General features: G+C 33.6%; 2 protein-coding genes across 2 annotated transcripts in view; one reads left to right on the plus strand and one right to left on the minus strand.

Annotated features, from left to right (window-relative positions):
- The window catches only part of LOC108572584 (galactokinase-like), a 2223-nt gene extending 771 nt beyond the window's left edge, over positions 1–1452 (plus strand). The window contains exons 2-6 of the mRNA XM_017934846.1: positions 88–271; positions 361–503; positions 576–873; positions 977–1298; positions 1375–1452. Coding sequence (XP_017790335.1) covers positions 88–271; positions 361–503; positions 576–873; positions 977–1298; positions 1375–1444 — 1017 coding nt within the window. The 3' untranslated portion in view covers positions 1445–1452. The remainder of the gene's footprint in view (positions 1–87; positions 272–360; positions 504–575; positions 874–976; positions 1299–1374) is intronic.
- Positions 1453–2060: 608 nt separating this feature from the next.
- LOC108572580 (sodium-independent sulfate anion transporter-like) lies at positions 2061–17439 on the minus strand. The gene is made up of 10 exons (XM_017934842.1): positions 17159–17439; positions 6959–7194; positions 6166–6367; positions 5740–5960; positions 4872–5217; positions 3419–3721; positions 2858–3003; positions 2520–2690; positions 2270–2423; positions 2061–2183 (listed from the first exon to the last, which is right to left on the minus strand). Exons 1-10 carry the CDS (start codon positions 17349–17351, stop codon positions 2143–2145), a joined length of 2013 nt encoding a protein of 670 aa, XP_017790331.1. The 5' UTR covers positions 17352–17439; the 3' UTR covers positions 2061–2142.
- Positions 17440–19670: the final 2231 nt, after the last annotated feature.

The following is a 19670-nucleotide window of genomic DNA, read 5'->3' on the forward strand; positions in this document are numbered from 1 at the left end:
TTTATACTATGTTAATAAAATTGTTCAAAATGTTATAATTAATGGTAATAATAAATCAAAACATAACATGCTTATTTAAATTTGTAGGCATTGCCTATGGTTACAGTTATAGCTGGAAAACTTAGCCATGCGAAAAAGTGTAAGATTATTTCCCTTAGTGAAACAGTTGGTTCTGAAAATCAGGTTGAATTTGAAGCTAACTGTAAGAGTATAAAACCAGGAGAACCAAAATGGGCTAATTATGTAAAAGGATGTATAGGAAATTTTATTTGTGAGTTGATCTTTTAAAAGTACTATAACAAAACAATTAATATTATGTAATTATACTGTGGAGAGTTATTTAAAATATATCAATCCCAGGTGATGTACCACCTTTCAATGCTGTAATTGTGTCATCTGTACCAGTTGGTGCTGGGCTTAGTAGTTCAGCTGCTTTAGAGGTTGCTACCTATACATTTCTAGAAGCATTAACTGGTGTACAATCCAAAAAACCTGAGGATAAAGTATAATTATATAATTAGTACTTTTACTTTGATTTTAATGAAATAAGAAAATTTATTTACAATATTTGTCAGGCCTTAGCATGTCAACGTGCTGAACATGATTTTGCTGGAGTTCCATGTGGTATTATGGATCAATTTATTTCTGTAATGGGGCAAGAAGGCTATGCTCTTCTTCTTGACTGCAAAGATCTTAGTACAAAGCAAATACCTATGTCACAGATAAATGATTATGCTTTTCTGATTACTAATTCTAATGCTCCTCATAAATTAAGCTCAAGTGCATATTGTAAGCGCAGAGATAGTTGTTATGAAGCAGCAAAAAGGTTAAATAAAAAAAGTTTGCGTGAAGTATCTATAAGTGATATTCAAGGTAGTGTAGGAGATATAATTTAAGGAACAAAATTAGTTTTTTAATTATATTCTAGTATTTTGATTTGATTTTAATATTTTCACTTTATATTCTTTTTCTGTAGTCTTACAATCTCAAAATGTATCTGAGGAAATGATAAAAAGAACTCGTCATGTAGTCACAGAAATTCAAAGAACAATTGATGCTGTGGTTGCTCTTGAAAAGGGGGATTTTAATATATTTGGACAGTTAATGAATGAAAGTCATAATTCATTAAAAAATGATTATGAAGTTTCTTCTGATGAATTAGATGCTTTAGTAACAGCAGCAAGAGAAATAAAAGGTGTTTTAGGAAGTAGATTGACTGGTGCTGGTTTTGGTGGTTGTACAGTAACATTATTGAAAAAAGACATAATTGATAAAACAATTAAACACATTAAGGCCAAGTAAGATTTTATTTTTTTTACACTTTTACAACTTTACAATTTGACAATAATTTTTACAAATACTGCTTCATTACAGATATTCTGGAAATGCAACATTTTATATAGCAAGTCCTGCAATGGGTGCAAGAGTCTTGGATACAAATTAAATGATATAGTAGCGAAAAATAATTATCAAATTTTAAATAACAAAAAGATATACATCATAAAAACTAATAAAAACTTTGAAATTTATTTTCATATCTATATTAAATAATTTTTTTTAATTTTTGGAAAAGGATAATACATTTTTGAAAGAAATTTTCAAATTTCCATTTTTATGGTGTAATATTTAAATAAAGCAACGAAAATATTTTTTAGTACTTGTTAATATTTTTTTGAACAATGTGAAGTATTAAAATATGTCAAATATATAAAGAAGTCATTTTTAAATAGTCGTGTACAAAAATATGTGTGTCCTTGCGTACATGCGTGTGTTGTGTATAAAATTATGTAAAATATTATTGCCAGTTTATATAGGCTTGCGTCGATAGATTCATTTATAAGTTTATATACACATTTTATATTTTAATGAACCCCTTTCACACAATATTAATGCAATATAATTTGTTCATAAATTTTCAGCTTGTGTTTAAAGTCAATTTTATATTATCATTGTGTATCATATAATTCTCTCTTCCGTTGAAAGGGTTAATCGTTATCTTAAAACAACTATTAAAAATACATTGCTTTTTCTTATTATAATATTGTTTGTATTATTGTCCGTCTTCGTTAATATAATACTGATACATATAAAATAAGAAAACAGTACTTCCAGGGCGGAATTTTGATAAAAGTCTAAGTATTGTCAGTACCTGTTCATGGTAGCTGCCGAAATATTTGAAAATTCTGGAAATAAATAAAACCGATGTGTAAATTAACAGACACATGCATATATCACGTACATTATTTAACAGTGACGATATTTTAATTACCTTTCAGGCAGTCATTAAGTTCAAGTTCGCTAGAACTACATCTTAAACCAGAGGGTCTTACACCTTTGAAAATTTCAATAACACTCGGTTTTAAATTATGAAAGATCAAAGGTTGTCCACGTTTAGAAAAATCCTCCGTTAAACTTTTAATACCCTACATAATTAATATGTTAACTTTAATATAATTGACAGAAGTTGCGCAATCGATAATTTTGTACTTTGCACGTAAAAGTTGTACTTTATAACGTACCTTTGCGGCCGTAAAATCTGCTGCTTGAATATGCGTGGAATCTATGACAACAGGTACTGTGATTCCCTGTTTTGTACCTTGCTTACTAATTACAGCCCGCACATACTCGACACTCGGAAAAACGAGACTTCTGTCGGGCGTTATGACAAGATATTCACAGCCGTTAATGCTCTATAACAAAATATAGTACAAATAAGCTTAATAAAACTGTAACAAATATTTATATTATTAATGTAAAAAGTAAAGGATCATTATTTTCATTACATGAGTATTTTATTTTCAAGTATAAGGGACAGAGGTAAATTAATAAGGATACTGTAAAATGATAGCTTTCTTACTGTATCTTTATGAACTCGTAACGACGGCCTCGCTGATGCGTAAAGTAGGAACAGGACGTTTATACCGATACCAATTACTATACCTAGTTCAAGCCTTATAAAAAGACAGCATAAAAATGTGGCTATTGCTGGTATGAGATCAATTTCTGAAAACATTAACTATATTTATTCAATCACTACTATTATTCGCGCAAAATTGTCGATAGATTTTTTTACTTGTTCCCCATACTTGTGTAAATTGTAAAATCAAAATTCTTTCAATTAATATAACGATAAAAAAAAATTATTCGAAAGTATTTCTCGAGATACAGTTTTCGAATGACACGTAGAAGTCAGTGAAAAAGATAAAAATTTTATCTTCACGTTATATACAATTTCTTAAATGACAAATATTGTTGATTTTTATACATATACATATCCTACAGAAGATCTCTTTTAGTATCTTACATACGTATGTGAATAAATCGAGTTAATTCTATTTATGTTACTTAAATATTTCATTGATAAAGTGATAGATGCAGCAATTTAAAGTAAAATATTGATAAAAATTATACATCGTACTTTTCGTTCGCCATATAGGCTTGATCACGTGCAATTCCACCATGAAGATGACAGCGGCGATGATGATAGCCGCAAGGGCAGCGTTAGGAATAAAGTACAGATACGGGGTGAGGAACTGAAGCGACACGAGTACTAAAAGACCGGTATAAACACCGCCAAGAGTGGTCTTTACTCCGGACGAATGGTTCACGGCTCCGCGGCTGAGGCCACCACTGACAGGCATGGAAGAAACGAAAGCCGAGACAACGTTACAAGCACCCAAAGCCAACATTTCTTGTGTTGCATCGATTGGTTTACCTTCATCTGAAATCATACCATATCCAATAATTCTCATCTATCGATCACATCTCCTTAACAACGAACATATTCCTTTCTTCATTTTTGTATTTTTCGAATTTTAAGACAATCTTAACTTTTTTTTAAATAAAATACGACACTTTAATATTTATGTAATAATTAGTGCACAGTGATATATGTATATGTATATATGGCTTTGGAATAACATTAAAGTCAGAAATTACGATCGTTTTTAGTACATTTCATTATAACATGTCGAAGATCGATCTTTAATGGAACACAAAATTAAGCGATAAGCTGTTTTTAGCTCTTTGCCAGCGAACAGCGCGTATATACATACATGCGTTCAGCGAAAACTATCGACAGAACCGAAACACGTATTGTACAGGGTGTTTCCTTTATTCTGAAAAATTGGAATATCTCCAGAGGGAATGAACCTATCAACAAAATGTTTGAAGAAAAGTTGTGTGGTATGAAGGGGGACACTTGTGGTGCAAATTATTTTTTTGCAGGTCCAGTGGTGGGGCGAAATTTCAAAGTCAAATTCATTTTTTTATATATATATCTTTTTCATAGTGTGATGGCATTTGTTGAGACGAATTCAACGACCTGCCATATGAGGTAATTTAACGTTGTAAAATGTTATCAGTTTCTAAGGAGTTAAGTGAGCCGGAGTCACTGGCTGACGGCTATTAGGCTGCACGTCACACTGTAAATAAAGTTCAAACTTACCTCCCGTTATGCTTTACACCTTACCGACTTACTAATTTTTAATTAAAGAAAAAACAAATTTGTAATATTTTATAACAATAAATTACCTCATAAATTACATAACAAAAAATGTATGAATCCATTTAAAAAAAATGTACTTGACTTTGAAATTTCCTCCCACCACTCAACCTGCAAAAAAATAATTTACATCATACGGTGTCCCCCTTCATATCACACAACTTTTGTTAAAACAGTGTTTTGATAGGTTCAGTCCCTCACGAGATATTCCAATTTTTCAGGACAAAGGAAACACCCTGTATGTGTTCGGTAAATGTTTGGCTTGCTCTTTCGATACAAGCAATATATTAAATGTTTGCATACAATGTTGTCTCGACACGGTGTGATTTTATCGTAAATGGTACGAAGCTTATGTTATAGAGCTTACTAAAGACTTTGGCAATAGAGATGGTTTCCAAGAGAGTCAATAAAGGAATGACTAGACATCCAGAACCAAGGGCGGAGACCATGTCAACGAAGTCGTAAGTTTCGTTCTTGTGGTTGGTTTGAAACGGTGGCAGCCGAAATTCCGGAAGTCCTTGTTTAACATGGCCCGTCAGTCTAACAGGCGAGGAACCTAAGTGACTTTCTAAAAGCCAGCACATGATGCCGCAAACGAGGACCACGAGAATGTTTCGAGCCGTAGAAAGCAACCAAAGGGATTTTTGCATAATCACTTGCACTTTCGACGACATTTTCGCGGCTTTCTGCATAAACGGTATATCTTTGAGTTTCTGCAAGAAAAGAAAGCACATGAAACAAATAATTTTTATCGTAAAAAAGAAAAAAAAGAAAAAAGTAACGACGCAATAAAACGAATGAAATTTTAATAGTTCAAGTTCCAGTGGAGTTTTCATTCGTATTACATATTCACAACGAATTTCAACGAAATTTTAAAAGTATTATTCGAATCGTTTCGTACATACATTAAAGCCATGCTTTCAGCGAGTAACATTCAGGATGTATCAAACATTTATTTATCCGACATGCAATGATGTTTGCGTGAAAGTAACACGTGTGCAGCCGTAAGAAGTTAATTTATGAACAGTGTAATTCGACGAATCATTCACTATAAGTAATACGTGCTGTACCACGTAAGTGGACACATGTAATTGAGGAAAAGCGAAACTACGATCGTTGTTAGTATGAAAACACTTTCAACACTTAAATATTCTAACATCACATGATAAGTGTGTGTGTGTGAGTGTGTAAAGCGACACTGTTATTTTTACATTGTACAACGTGGTAATACTAACTCTAAGAAGAAGAAGTACAATTATACAAGTGATGCCCAACGCAGTGTCCCAGAGCTTCGTTTCGCCGATTTTTTCGAATATATTCTGCCATACTTCGACGAACTTACTGCCACCGATATGAATGCCTAGAATATCCTTCACTTGGCTAGTAGCAATGATAATTGCTGCGGCTGATGTGAAACCGACGGAGACTGGTCCTGATATGAAGTCCAATAAGAAACCTGATAACAGAAAACGTGCAAATTTTTTATTTAAGCTGCGTAAAAAAAGTATTTAGTAATATTTTAAACATTATCGATCTTTTTATATAGTTTCAAATTTTAGAAGTATTCTATCGTATAGAATTTTATAAAAATTGAATTAGGAAGATATCGAAGTTTCGGGAGTTCAGGGAGTCCCATATTGACCAATGTAAGCAATAATTACCTAAGTGTAAAATTCCCATTAATAAACAGACACAGCCAGAAATGAGGGTTAACAGGATCGCAAAATCAGGTCCTAAATCGGATTTCTGTAACGTTTCTCTTGTTAAAATTGCGATAATTGCAGTTGGTCCGACTGGCACATCTTTGCAGGATCCTAGGATGGTGTATACAAAGCACGCCATGAAAGACGAGTATAAGCCATACTGTAAGGTAAACGACACGTTTTCTTATATTTTTCCTATATTCGATAGGATGTCTTTTAAGAGTAGGTTTTATTAGTAGCATGATCTTTAATCAGGGCCGCGCATTTACCGTAAGGCGTATTAGGCGCAAGCTGGGGTCACATCTTAACACTTTCATTACTATTGGCGCCTATAGGCGTTTTCAAAATTCGCACCTCCATCTTAATTTAATAAACCGAATTTTTAAAACGATACAATAACAAATAAGAAATTTTGCAGCCGCGCGAAAATGCGAATTATTACTAAATTTGAAGTATTACATTGTGCTTACCACTTGTACTAAATTACTCTCACAAAATGGAACAATTTAAAAGGACTTTGTATATAAAGTTACCGCACGTTTGTTATGCAATTCGTGTTACTATCAGTTAATTATTTGCGCAAATTTTACAGGACTATCTTTAAATAGACATTTTACACGTTATAATCACTGTGCAAATAATTTCATTTTTTTATCACTTATTAGCAGCGGTTTAAATTAATTTAAGCTAATTTTTAAAGCAAGTGTGTTTAACAAAATTTTCTTAAGGTACATACGTAAAATATTCTTACCTGTAGAGGGAGTCCTGCGACATTCGCATAAGCTATCGCTTGTGGTATAACGGTAAGGCCTACGGTAATACCGGCAACAAGATCACTTACTATATAGTCCTTGTCATACTTTTGTATCCATGCTGTAATAGGCACCCTTTTATAGAGCAACTTTTTCCTACAAGTGCTTTTGATTCGTTCATACAGCCATTTCCTTCCCAAGGAGCATAACAGATTTTTTTCAGGATTTTGTGAAGCTGAAACAAGTTGTAACATAGTACTTTATTATATGCAAATATTTATATATAATATAAAAAATTAAAAAAAAATATATATATGCATATGTAAAATATATATTTTTTAAAGGTTAGAAGTATGTACCTCTATTTCTTACTTTTATCTGAGCCGCTCAGAAGCCAAAGTGACTAACTCCATAAAATAAAATTTATTAAATTTGTTTTATTTATGAAACATCAAGCACCTAAGTGTACGCTTTGATACTGAAATTGAAAGAATATGAAAAAGTGGAATTAATCATTTTGGCTTTGATACTAAAATTGAAAGAATATGAAAAAGTGGAATCAATCATTTTGGCTTCTGAGTGGCTCATTTATTACTTATGCATTGTATCAAAGATAAAAGAAAGTTGTCGAAATTTGTACAATTCACGTTTCAACGGCGATCATCCTTTAACTACATTTCGATAATGTTGAACATTTGAGGATGGATTAATGACACGTGTATACAAACTCTTGTGACAATTGATTGTCCCGTGGTTAGCCGTGAAGATGTTAACGGTACGTAAACAGTAATTAAACGTGCAGAAACAGTTAACACGTGCGCGGAATTCTAGATGCGGATGTTAAGTATGTATGTAGATTCTTCAGAACGCGTGACGACCTTTTCAAATAGTGATTTTAGAAAGTACTACGATTGGAAAAGAAGAGAAAAAGGAAAAGGTGAAACAAAAATTGCAATTACGAGACATCTACATATTAAGATTACCATAATGCATGCAGGTATGCATGCTGCTGGAATTACCAGATAACTTGTGATAATTGCGTCCAAAAGTGAAGCCTAGACAGGTTTAACTGGTTTTACACGTTAGCACGTGATATTTGCTAGGGGAAAAAAAAAATTGCTCGATCGAAAAAACTGATTTCCATTCAATGGTCAATTAAACTACCATTCGATTCACTGGTTTTCCCTAATTTCCTCCGCATTTCAATCAGATTGCAATTCAATAGTTTCCCTTTTTAGAAAGTTCAACAGAAACGGATTTTTTAATTGTCGACAATAGGGGGAAATATAGTAATACGAAAATGTATAAAAAAATTAAATAAAAATAATATAAAAAGAATACATATATATGTTTCTTTGAAATAACATTACGCGGCTATTTTTTCCTATTGCCGGTAATTTAAAAACAAATATACATATTCGACAAAATTTTCAATTTCAGTGAGCAGGTTACATTTCAATATTTCATTTGAGAAAAAGCAACGATTCTATTCAATTTTATTTTAAGCCAGTTTTTTTTTCAACAGTAGGTACAGTAAAATCAACATTTCTGTTTGCTTAGCGAAAATTATCGACTACCGATAATGGCCCTGTAATATGGAATCTGTTAATTTCTAAAGAAACATTAATTTCTTTCCTTTCTCTTTACGAGATGTTAATGTATAATTTATCTCCAATTAAGTAGTTTTCTCGTAATCTTCGCGATTTCCTTTTAACACCCTATATGTCATTGTTTCTTGCCAAGCTATTATCGTTCGTTAAACACTTGTCACACACGACAAACTCATCAATTACTTGGCCACCTTGTTGTGCTCAAACTGTGTGACGTTGCTAAATAATACGATGCAACAATGGGCGTCATAGATGATTGATGTTACTCATGAAAATTCACAGGTTAGCAAACGGAACATATATCTTTTACATCTAAATCTCAATTGAGCAGCCATTACACGAAAGCTGTCGTATAGAACTTATTTACGGTGATACTTATTCAAGATACTTCGATATTTTTCATTCCAGAAACGCGACTTAGCGAATAATTAAAATTACGTTTAGAAGATAACGCGGGAAAACGATGATAATTTGAAAACCTTCGGTATAAAGTTGAAATTATTTTTCGTTACCTGTGCGATATTGGAATTAACCAAGTCACAGCAGAATGATCGAAAGTCTTTTATACGTTCTTAAAAATGAAAACCTACATTTTCTACAAAACCGAAAATTAAGAAAAAAAATCTTGCTTATTTGTCAAAGAAATATTCATATCACATTTCACAATTCAGGCATTCTCCCGTTGTATGTTTATATTTTTCAACTAATGTCTTCAATTTTTGAATGTAAACAATATTGAAATTCTTTGTTTAAATGAACTAATTAACATTTGATATTATAAACCAGAGATAACACGTTCTGTCAGAGAAGTATTTACGCAATGATTACCCTATTATGAGAATTTTCTGTTATGCTTCCTAGAGATTTCTAATTTCGAATATGTAAACTTGAAAATAACTCGAGCAAATTCTATTCCAATTTTCAACATCGATAAATCAATCTCGGCTACCGCATTTTCTTCTTCCACCACTCGACTCGCGGAGTTAGGTAACTTCTTTTTTCTTTCACATTTCCGTATCCTCCGTGTACATTTTCGCCCGTGTAATTTCCGTACTTTCACGCTTGTATTTCTAAATTCCCCAGGCGTCAGGCGTTTTCGGCGAAATCGGAATCGAATCGTCGGGTTTGGGACTCGTGAAATGCGATGACGTCAATCGCGTACGCAGGATCTCTGAATTTACGGAGGACATCATCTTCGTGTGTTGGTTCCCTCGCATGGCCGGCTAACCGTACGCGTGATATTTAATAGTCTTATGTAATACCACGTGAATTTCCCAATTTGGTAAATGTTTGCAAAGGGAAAGGAAAATACGTTTCATAAATTTTCAACGAAGCCTACGCTACTACGGCTGGAATAAATTAAAACAAAATATTAGCACCGATAATGATCCAATCTGATAAAACCTATCTACGGTGAGGATCGTGTAGGCAGGTGCTTTACCGTACACATTCTTCAACTTGCAAATTTCACGAGTACGAAAGGACACTAACAGTGGCAATGAAACTGTTTCTCCTTTGTCAGAATAACGCAATCTTGTTTTATCTACATATTTCTTCTCCTTTTTTTTTTTTTCTTTTCCCTTCTTCAGGAACTTAAGAGGCCTTGCGATTGATTGACCCATTAATCCCCAAAGTTGCGTAAACGAAACACATTGTACAAACACTAATTGTTTGAGCTTCGCGTTACGTTTCTCGCGAGCACTCTGACTTAGCTTTAACTTAATAATTCTAAGCCTGGTTGAAATGATTGATTTTAACCGTTGTGGTATGGCTATGTACGATTTGTTTCGCTAGTGTCCCTTTGATTGATTTTCGATTTGTTTTAACTGATTGTGCCTGCTCCGCGCAAACTGGTCCTTAAATAATGCGTGCGGAGGGCAGTGACGGGGGATGACACACACGGATTGGTCTGTATCATGAAATGTTAGGTTGGAAAGGGAAGACGGTCGGGTTTTTTGATTGGTGGCAGTCACCCCCAAGCTGACCGTCTCCAAGTCCCTTGGTCACCCCTAGGTACCGAGGGCACCTTCGAGTGACATCCGGGAAATTCCGCGTCCGTAGCAGGTAATAACCTTATGAAGAGCCTTGACCCTATTAAACATGCGAAAACTAAATTCAAAGGCGAAAAATATTAATCCGCGAACAAAGGACGAAGGTGCTCGTCGAAGACATTATGGAAGGTAACCGATGGTCGATGGCTTCATTAACTCATTATTGCTACGGGCCAGTTCAGAGGTTCGTAGAAGATTGACGCTAACAGTTAAACTCTGAACTGGTTTATGGCGTGTCGTTTTAGAGAGAAAATTAACTGTGAAATCGGCCTCAACACTAATGAAAAAAGATTATATTACCTTAGTAATTCAATCGAATAAGATCTATATCGTAAAGGACACAGTCTTTTATGTTCTTCGATTTATTAATATTGTTATCTGTATTGAAATTATACCTAAATTACAATTAGCCTATCTAATCTTTCGCAGTTTGACGGATCGAAAAAATATGTGAAATCCGTCAAAATAGCTTCATTTACGTTTCTTGTGAGATAGCATACCATTTAGCTTACAAATTTTTATTATATCTACCTGTGTATTTACATGTGTATTTGCTTGCAATAAAAAGTACTATCTTGAAAATAATATTTTTTCCACCTCTGGGAATTAATGGGTTAATCGAATACTTCAATTTTTACTCATGCCACTGATACTTTTTTCGAATTCATATTAGTAGATATGTATATTAGGTCATTTCACAAATTCGTGTCGAATTTTTAAATTTGGGGCAATATATCTAACAAACCTTTAAATTTGATTTAAAAGAAAACGTAAGCGCCTTTTCGTTCCACAACTTTTTCCTATTTTCTTTTTTTTTTTGGTAAGACCATTATGTCGTCCCTATAGAATTCCCTTGGATTTTCATTGAAATATTTTTCGCTTTCGGCACGAGCTAATATATCACGTTAGTAAAGATAATTATCACTCGAAGGAGCTGGTTCCATAGAGGTTCAAATGAACAATTATTAATATAAAATATTAATACGAGTTAATAGTTCAGAATAAATATACTGTTAACGATGTGTCATGTATTTCTATTTACGTACCTACTTGTTTAAAACTTTACACCGAACAGAAAATTTCTCAAGATAATACTTCATTCTAAGAAGAATACAGAAAACGACCTTTTTATTTATAAGGAATTAAAAGAAAAAAAAAAAGAATGAAATTGATATTCACCTAGATATTCGCGCAATAATGGAAAACCGATGAAGTTTCGCGTTTAAAGAAGTCTGCACGTGAATGTACACAGTCGTTAATGTGTATATTTTTAGGTAATGACTTAATGTTTAATAAATGTTCAATGAGAAAAAATGTGTACAGCTTCAAGGATAAAAGAAAGAAGGAAACGAAACTGCAAAGGAATTCGAGAATAAGATAATGCGAGAAAAGAAAATGCAAATCGTTCCAGTTGATTCAAGCGAATTGATAATCACACACGCGCATACACAGAGCCTGAGAACAATGTAACATCGAAAATAATGCATCGTCGTACACGTCATTCCCTCCTAAGTAGCAACAAAATGAGTCAGAAGGCTCAAAGAACCCGTACCTTGGAATAATTTTTCATTATTAATTATGCACAGATATAATGAGTCAAATGCACCTGCTTCACCGCGAAAGTGTGTACGTTTGTAATAATTTTCCTCCATTGGGGGACCATTTTCCTCAGAATGCCTCGTTTCGGGTAAACGACGCAGGTATTTCCCCGCTTTGTCTTCTCGTTAAACATGATGTATTTCCTTTAATGAAAAACGCCAAAGATGTATTTTTCATTCGATCATTTCTGCGGATCGCTTTTTGCATTATTCAATCGTTTGCGGTTTTCTCCATTGTATCGATAAATCCGTAATTGTTGTAATTATATCATAGAAACGAATTAACAGTTAGAGCTCGTGTCCGAGCAAGTGTTCCAACTTTATTGATACTCTTGCAAATGTGACGATTCGCGAGATTCGTACGCTTCAAGGTGATAATTGTGAAATTTTCCGCGAACAACTTTTCTGTGCTTCTTCTCGCTGAAAAATTTATTTCGCTGCGTTGATTGACAACAGATACAATCTGCTGCATTGTTTCTTTATATTTTGGAGATTGGAGCGTTAAACAGGGACAGCACAGTTTTTCAGCTTTCACTGATAAAATCACGTATAGGCGATCGAAAAAAAAAAAGGGGGAAAAATGTTGTCCATTTTCGAGAAAAATACTTCACTCGTGAACGTGTAAATTGCGAATGAGAGGCTTGACTGGCAGAAATGTAGCATTAATTTACAAAGAGTAACATTAAAATAATAGTAATAGAATTATTAATAGAGTGTTTAAAGTATTATTGCATTTGTACTTTCATTACTGTGTTTTAGTTATTTTATAATTTTTTAGGGAAACAAGGACAAATACTTCAGATTGTATGATATATAATATATTATTATCGAGTCAATGTGTAATTTACCAAGATTAAGATTATTTTGTCGACTAATGACTAACAAGATATATATCAACTATATAGAACAAAATAATATATAATATCATCCAATTAATCAATGGAACTAATCAATCAAATAATCATTCAACTCGTAAAGCATCTGAGATTATCCGTTAATTACAAAATATACATTTTTCTTTCACGATACGTGGCTAAGACACACTTTTTATATGTATTAGTAGGTGCACTGTTTGCGTATAATTTTATTTTCCTAAAATTTACAATAAATTATTCGTACTTCTTTATTCGAATTCTTATACGAAACAGCTGGTTTCAGATGAAATTGATCCATTATTAAATCCATAAGAAGTATTCATATAATCTTAAGCTTCGATTTTTTTTTAGTTTCGGAAATTAAATGCAAAAGAAAAATTAGGTATGTGCATATACGTGGAATTAATGAACTATAAGTGCTATCAAACATTATTATCTTTCGCCAGACGTAATAAAGATGCCCGTAAAATCAGCGAAGAAACATTTAACTGGATAAATCATAATTAAAAATTGTCCAAAGTGATTTATATTTCGTTACTTATTTATGCAGCGTATGATATGAGGAGGAAAAATGAATTTTTTAGCGACAACTTATACCTACAATTTTCATATATTACATATAAAAAATCCCACAAAAATAATATGCACCAAATTTGAACAAAAAAAAAAGAGGTAAAAACATCTTAATGTTATGACATATTACTACTGGAAAAGGTTTAAAGTAAATCGTAAATTCAGATATCAAATTAATTACCCAGCAAGAATGTCTTTATTTAGAGCATTCGTACGTATCGTTTTCGTTATCCCGGATATTTAAATCGATGATTGATGTGAATTCAGGAGAATCTCACTAATTCATCGATTCTATTTTCACAAAGATAGGATGAAATTTAGTGAAACTGCAATTTTTTATATTCGACGATTCCTATCTCAACCCCTCTGATGCACTACGTCTATCTCACTTTCTCTGGTTTCATCTATTTCCTTTCCTTATCGAGATGTTCAACAGCCAAATCTTAAACTCAAAACGCTGCTATCCTGCTCGCGAGAATTGAAACGAGCGGACCAAACTTTTTAAATTTAACCGAGCATCAGTGTAAGTACAGTTTTGATCCGTAATAAGTAATTCGCCCAGGACCAGTTGCTTATTACGGATCAGGTATGCCATTTGGTTTGACTTTGTTCTCGAATAGGACGAGAGACCATGGAGAACGAGCGAGAGGATCGGGATACGTATAACAGGCCAAGATCGCTAATACTAGAGCGAGAAAGGATTATACATGTTCTTTCTTCTTTTACTAAACGACGTCATTGTTCGTTGGACCGTACAGTGGGCCAGGAACCCCCAAAAACTGGCAAAAATTCAAGATTTCATCCGATTTTTCTGAAACTTGGTAATTAGGGGTTTTTGAGGTCGCTGATAACGAATATAACACTAAAAATTCAAAATGCCTCTCACTACTCGAGATGTTAAAGAATATAAGTTAGTCGCCTTGCTGCTATTTATCATTTTGTAGGTAACGTCAATCGTTTTTTATTAAACATATATTGAAAATTCTGTCAGTTCATTTGCCAGTTACTCGAGATGTTAAAGAATATAAGTTAATCGTCTTGCTGCTATTTATCATTCTGTAGGTAACGTCAATCGTTTTTTATTAAACATATATTGAAAATTCTGTCAGTTCATTTGCCAGTTCAAGCTCATCTAATTGTGTGAAAGTGTGTAGAAGATCTGTATTTTTACTCCCTTCGTCATCATCTGCATTCATGTCTTCACTGTCACTATCATGTACGTGAGAAATAATACAGCTGCTCACATTTATTTCAGGAGAAGCTAACAAATGATTTATCTCTGGTGGAATGGATACAAATTTCTTTTTTCTTTTTACTAATTAAACGACCTGTCATATGAGACAATTTATTGTTGTAAAATGTTATAAATTCATCAGCTTCTAAGGAGTCGAGAACTTATCTCCCGTTATGCTTTTCAAGTAAAGAAACAACAAAAATTTTTAAAAATTTTTAACATTTTACAACAATAAATTGCCTCATATGTTAGGTCTTCTTTAGAACGATTTATGGCACAATCAACTGCAAAAATATGGTATTTTCATTTATTGTTTGTATGTTTTAAAGTACACCCTGGCGAAGGTCATTAGAATTGCTTTGTTAGATTTTTAATTATTCTTGCTTCTCGGGCTGAATAGCTTAATAGCATACCATAAACCACGAATTTCATTTGATATATTTCGACACAGACACGAAACTCCCCTTCCGTAAGGTTTTTCCGCTATAACTCCTTAACTATGCAGAATAAAAAGAAATGCCTTGGATAAAAAGTTATTAGGTTTGATAACATCTTTCCGAATATGGAAAAATTAATATGCCATCTCATTTAAAAAAAACGGGCGTGCACCATTTCCACCCTTAAGCAACTCACCCCCACACTGTCTTACATTCTAAAATGTTAATCCCTATATACAGTTTAACACCTAAAAGTTTCAAGTTGATATATGCAATGGCTTCTGAGAAAACAGCCTTTATCTGTTCCACCCGGTATGTATATTCGACCGTAGTCTAGTATCCAACTGCGCGCGTAGGTTACAGTATGACAATAAAGAATAAAATATTACAATTTCTAGTAAACTTTCGTAACTTATCTGTGTTATTCTTAATTGCTATGTATCTATAAATGAATAAATTAACAAAAAATTTCATAAATTATACATAAATTGATGAATAACATTCATGTTACCAGAAAGAGGCATACCAGTAATTTCAAAGCGTTTTCCAACTTTAGATCAATGCCAGTGGAACAGGAATTGTTGAATCGACAAAATATTTTGTAGATATGTACATTAACTATTCCTGAGTATGATGATATGTCTTTTCTACGTTAATTCTCAAATCGACTTTTGGCCAGTTTTTGGGGGTTCCTGGCCCACTGTGGACCGTTAAAGATTTATGACTTCTCGCTTTCACGGACTCGTTCTCGGATCTCTCACTCGGCGGCCGACTTCAATGTTGACCAGTTGCTTATTACGGATCAACACTCTGTATACATATGTATCTCGAGTTTAGCAGTATAAAGGGCTGTAGTTGCGAAAGGCACCAGCGGGGTGCCTTAAATTATAAAATTTTAACTTTGGGTATTTATTAGTTTCCGAGATATTAATAAAAAACTTTCGGTACATTGAATTCTACCTATACCGACGTTACTAATAAAACCGTCTTCGTTGTAGTAGTCGTCGTCGTCGACTGTCCAATAACCGACGACACAATAGCGATATTGGCCTCAGTATCTATACGGTGTTCTACGTAAAATCGGTTATTGTAACTTGGATCGCCCAAGGGATGTTTTATATTCTATTTCCGTATTCCGGTAGCGTGCGGTGGGATGTTGCGTGCGTGATTAACACTTTGAAAACCGTGGAGAGTCATTGGTGACCAACGATGACAAGATTAGTAAGAGCATTTCATTTAAGTAGATGGTAATATTTGTCAAATTTTCATCTAATACGCGACCGCGCTCCTTGGCACTCAAACGGTTAAATAGTTTTATTTCTAACTGTTTACATATTATTTATGCATATTGCGATGTGTTGTATCAAAAAAAAAAAATTCATTCCGGCGCCGTGGGATAATTCTAATTGTCGATTTAATTTATAAAACTGAAGATTACCAAATTTAATTAATTGCGGTCTAAATACTCCAGTTACTCTGCACTCATTTGGTCACTCTCGGGCAGTACCACGGTCGTTTCCCTTTATTTCAATATTTCAGCGTAATATCATTTCATAAAATACTAAGTTTCCGTATAATATTGATGCATAAAAGAATGGTTTATTACCATTTATAATTTATCATTATACGATACCTGAAGGCAAAAATTCTTACGTCGAGTTTCACTCGACACAGGACCGCCAAGGGTTAATACAGTACTAAAACAGTAAACAGCTGACGCTTAGATGCACAGTCAGGAAAAGAAATCATACATCAAGGGGTTAACACTGGCGATTAAAAAACGGAGGTTATGAAAAGGAATAAAAAATAATACACACTTACCATCGTTGTTCACAGTTTTGTTGTCCTGAGTGCAAGGACGAATGCTGCTCAGCCTATTTTCGAGTTCGGTAGTTTGATCGGAATCATTGTTGTTGCTCTGAAGTGGGTCTTCGAAGGCGGCGTTACTGTATCCGGTTAACCGGACCTGTTTCCCCGTTTCGAGGTCGAAATCTTGGATATTGTACTTGGACATGTTCACAGGGGACTGTTCGACGGAGAATCGAGTCTGTCGGTTTCTCTTCTTTTCTTCTTTTTTTTACAAATTTCTCGAATAGGCACCGATATTCCAGAGGAGCGAAATTACACGAGCGGTGCTCAGACAGACTTCATTGTTTAGTTCGCACGCGTCGCGACCCTGAAAAAATGAAAATCACCGATTAGTTCAATGTCCTAGTCCCGTTGTGCTGTTAGATTTTCTTTCTATAGACTTTCTAAGATCGCTTCTGTCGGTTCTTTTTTCTTTTCTGCGATTCGTTAAACCTTCCACCGAGCTGAATTTCGTAATATGTAATGCATTCAAGGATTTCTATTTTTTCGTTGCACCACCTTTCTCCTTTGTTCCTGTCCTTTCGTTGTTATTTTTGCCAACGGAAAAAAGATGGTTTTTGTAACGCGATTCGATCGCTTTTATTTTCACGGTGCAACGGATTAGTAAAGCTTAAGACAGTAAAAAGGAAGAAAAATGATTTTATTTTTACCTGAAAATAGGCGACCAATTGATTTTACGCGGGAAGTCTCCTTTTTAGAATTTAGGAGATTGCGTTGGAGAAGTGGCGAGACGTTCATTTTAATTTCAGACTTTGTAATCTGGTAAATAGGTACGCGACATTAATGTTTTCATCTGTTTCATGTTTTATGAAATATCCATTCGCAAGATTGCCTTTAAATTGTTAAAGAGACGTTTTTATCGAGATGGTTTATCAACAGAACGTCGTCTAGCAATTAAAACCAAGCTAAATCATAGAGGAATCATGCAGAAGGACTATACATTTTATTGTACACGTTATTGTAACACGAGGTTAGATGTAATTGATAACATAATTATGTCAGATTCACGCGCGGATAAGCTACAGTTTCTCACGTAAGAGCGCGAAAATCGTGTTGCATAAAATTTCGTTGGCTCGTTAACATTTCGCAATGCGTTTTATGAAAACTGATATAAATAAGGCTTTCGTAGTAACGATTCCGCTAACTATTGTATACGCAATTTAATTCATTGCACGCAAAATCGGCAAAAAAATCAATGTTAAAAAATTTCAGCTTTCACTTGTTAGTGTTTCTGTTCACCTTTCTCCTGTAGGTAATAATAAAATGTGATCGTATTAAATTTATATCAGTAATAATACTATATTTTACCAAATTTCCACCACATTCTAATTATTAACCTTAACATTATAATACTTAATTTTGCCAACATTGAAAAGATCACATGATGATTTTTAATAAGAGCTCTTCCTTTATAGGGAGGGAATATCGCTCGTGCAAATTTGAACCTTCCTTAAAAATTGACTGGTACAAGCTAAGGTAAAAGCTGTGTTCCTAATTCGATTGTCGTATCAATAAGAGATTTAAATATCGAAACCCTGAGTCGTGTCCTTTTTTTTTTCTTTTTTAGATCAAGACCAAAGATTGAATTAAACGATCTGCTCGGTACGTCGTGGTTTTGAGATGCGTAGTATTAAATGAATTATTGAACAATACCAGGAATGTTCATGCGATGCTTCACAGGATAATTAACATACTGGTTTTGTGGTTCCTGTGAGACGTAATACGTACACGTAAATAATATATAAAGAATCTGTTTTCCATTCCGCGATCATTAAATTTGACGCATTGAAATAAATAATATAACAACCTGGACAAATTGAGGGACTATTTGGGGTAAAACAAAATTTCTTTCTTCACGTAGATTTTTATATTCTCGTTGAAAAATGGCACTTCACTTAGCAATGATCGCATACTAATGTCACTGTACTTAGATAATACTTAAATATTCAGTACCGTTCAAACGCGATATATCGATGCAATTCAACGATTCCTACAAACGATTATTCTTTATGCAAAAATGATCGAAACACCTGTGCGTGATCTATCTTTGAAGTCGAAATAAAAAAATTTCAAATTAAAATGTATACTACAGTTTAACGAGTTGCGTTGACAAGATGGAGACAAGAATAGGACAGATGAAATTTCCGGTGTCATTTATTGCCTGCAACATTGATATTAATCAAAATTCGAGTAATTAAGATTGATGTTATCCTTCTAGTACGATAATTTCGAGTATTCTTCATATGTATGTAAATACATATTCAAACGTTTCTACAGTTTACACGTAGTTCTGTAGCCGTTGAAAATGATCTATGATTAAATAATTCCGAAGGATCGATACCAATAAAAAGTATCACCGATACTCATGACAGAAGCAATTACTATAATAAAATGGTACGACTTTGGAAAAAAATTTACGAATGGTAAATTTTAACGAGCAATAACAATAACTGCTCCAATTAAC

The sequence above is a fragment of the Habropoda laboriosa genome, unplaced genomic scaffold (genome assembly GCF_001263275.1).
Source record: "Habropoda laboriosa isolate 0110345459 unplaced genomic scaffold, ASM126327v1 scaffold147, whole genome shotgun sequence".
Lineage (NCBI taxonomy): Eukaryota > Metazoa > Arthropoda > Insecta > Hymenoptera > Apidae > Habropoda > Habropoda laboriosa.

Coding starts and splice junctions, on each gene's coding strand:
- LOC108572580 (XM_017934842.1), bottom strand. CDS start 17,351: ATGTCCAAGTACAATATCCAAGATTTCGACCTCGAAACGGGGAAACAG. Junction 2,691..2,857: donor TACGAGTTCATAAAGATACA/GTAAGAAAGCTA, acceptor ATTTTGTTATAG/AGCATTAACGGCTGTGAATA. Junction 2,184..2,269: donor ACTTAATGACTGCCTGAAAG/GTAATTAAAATA, acceptor ATTTATTTCCAG/AATTTTCAAATATTTCGGCA.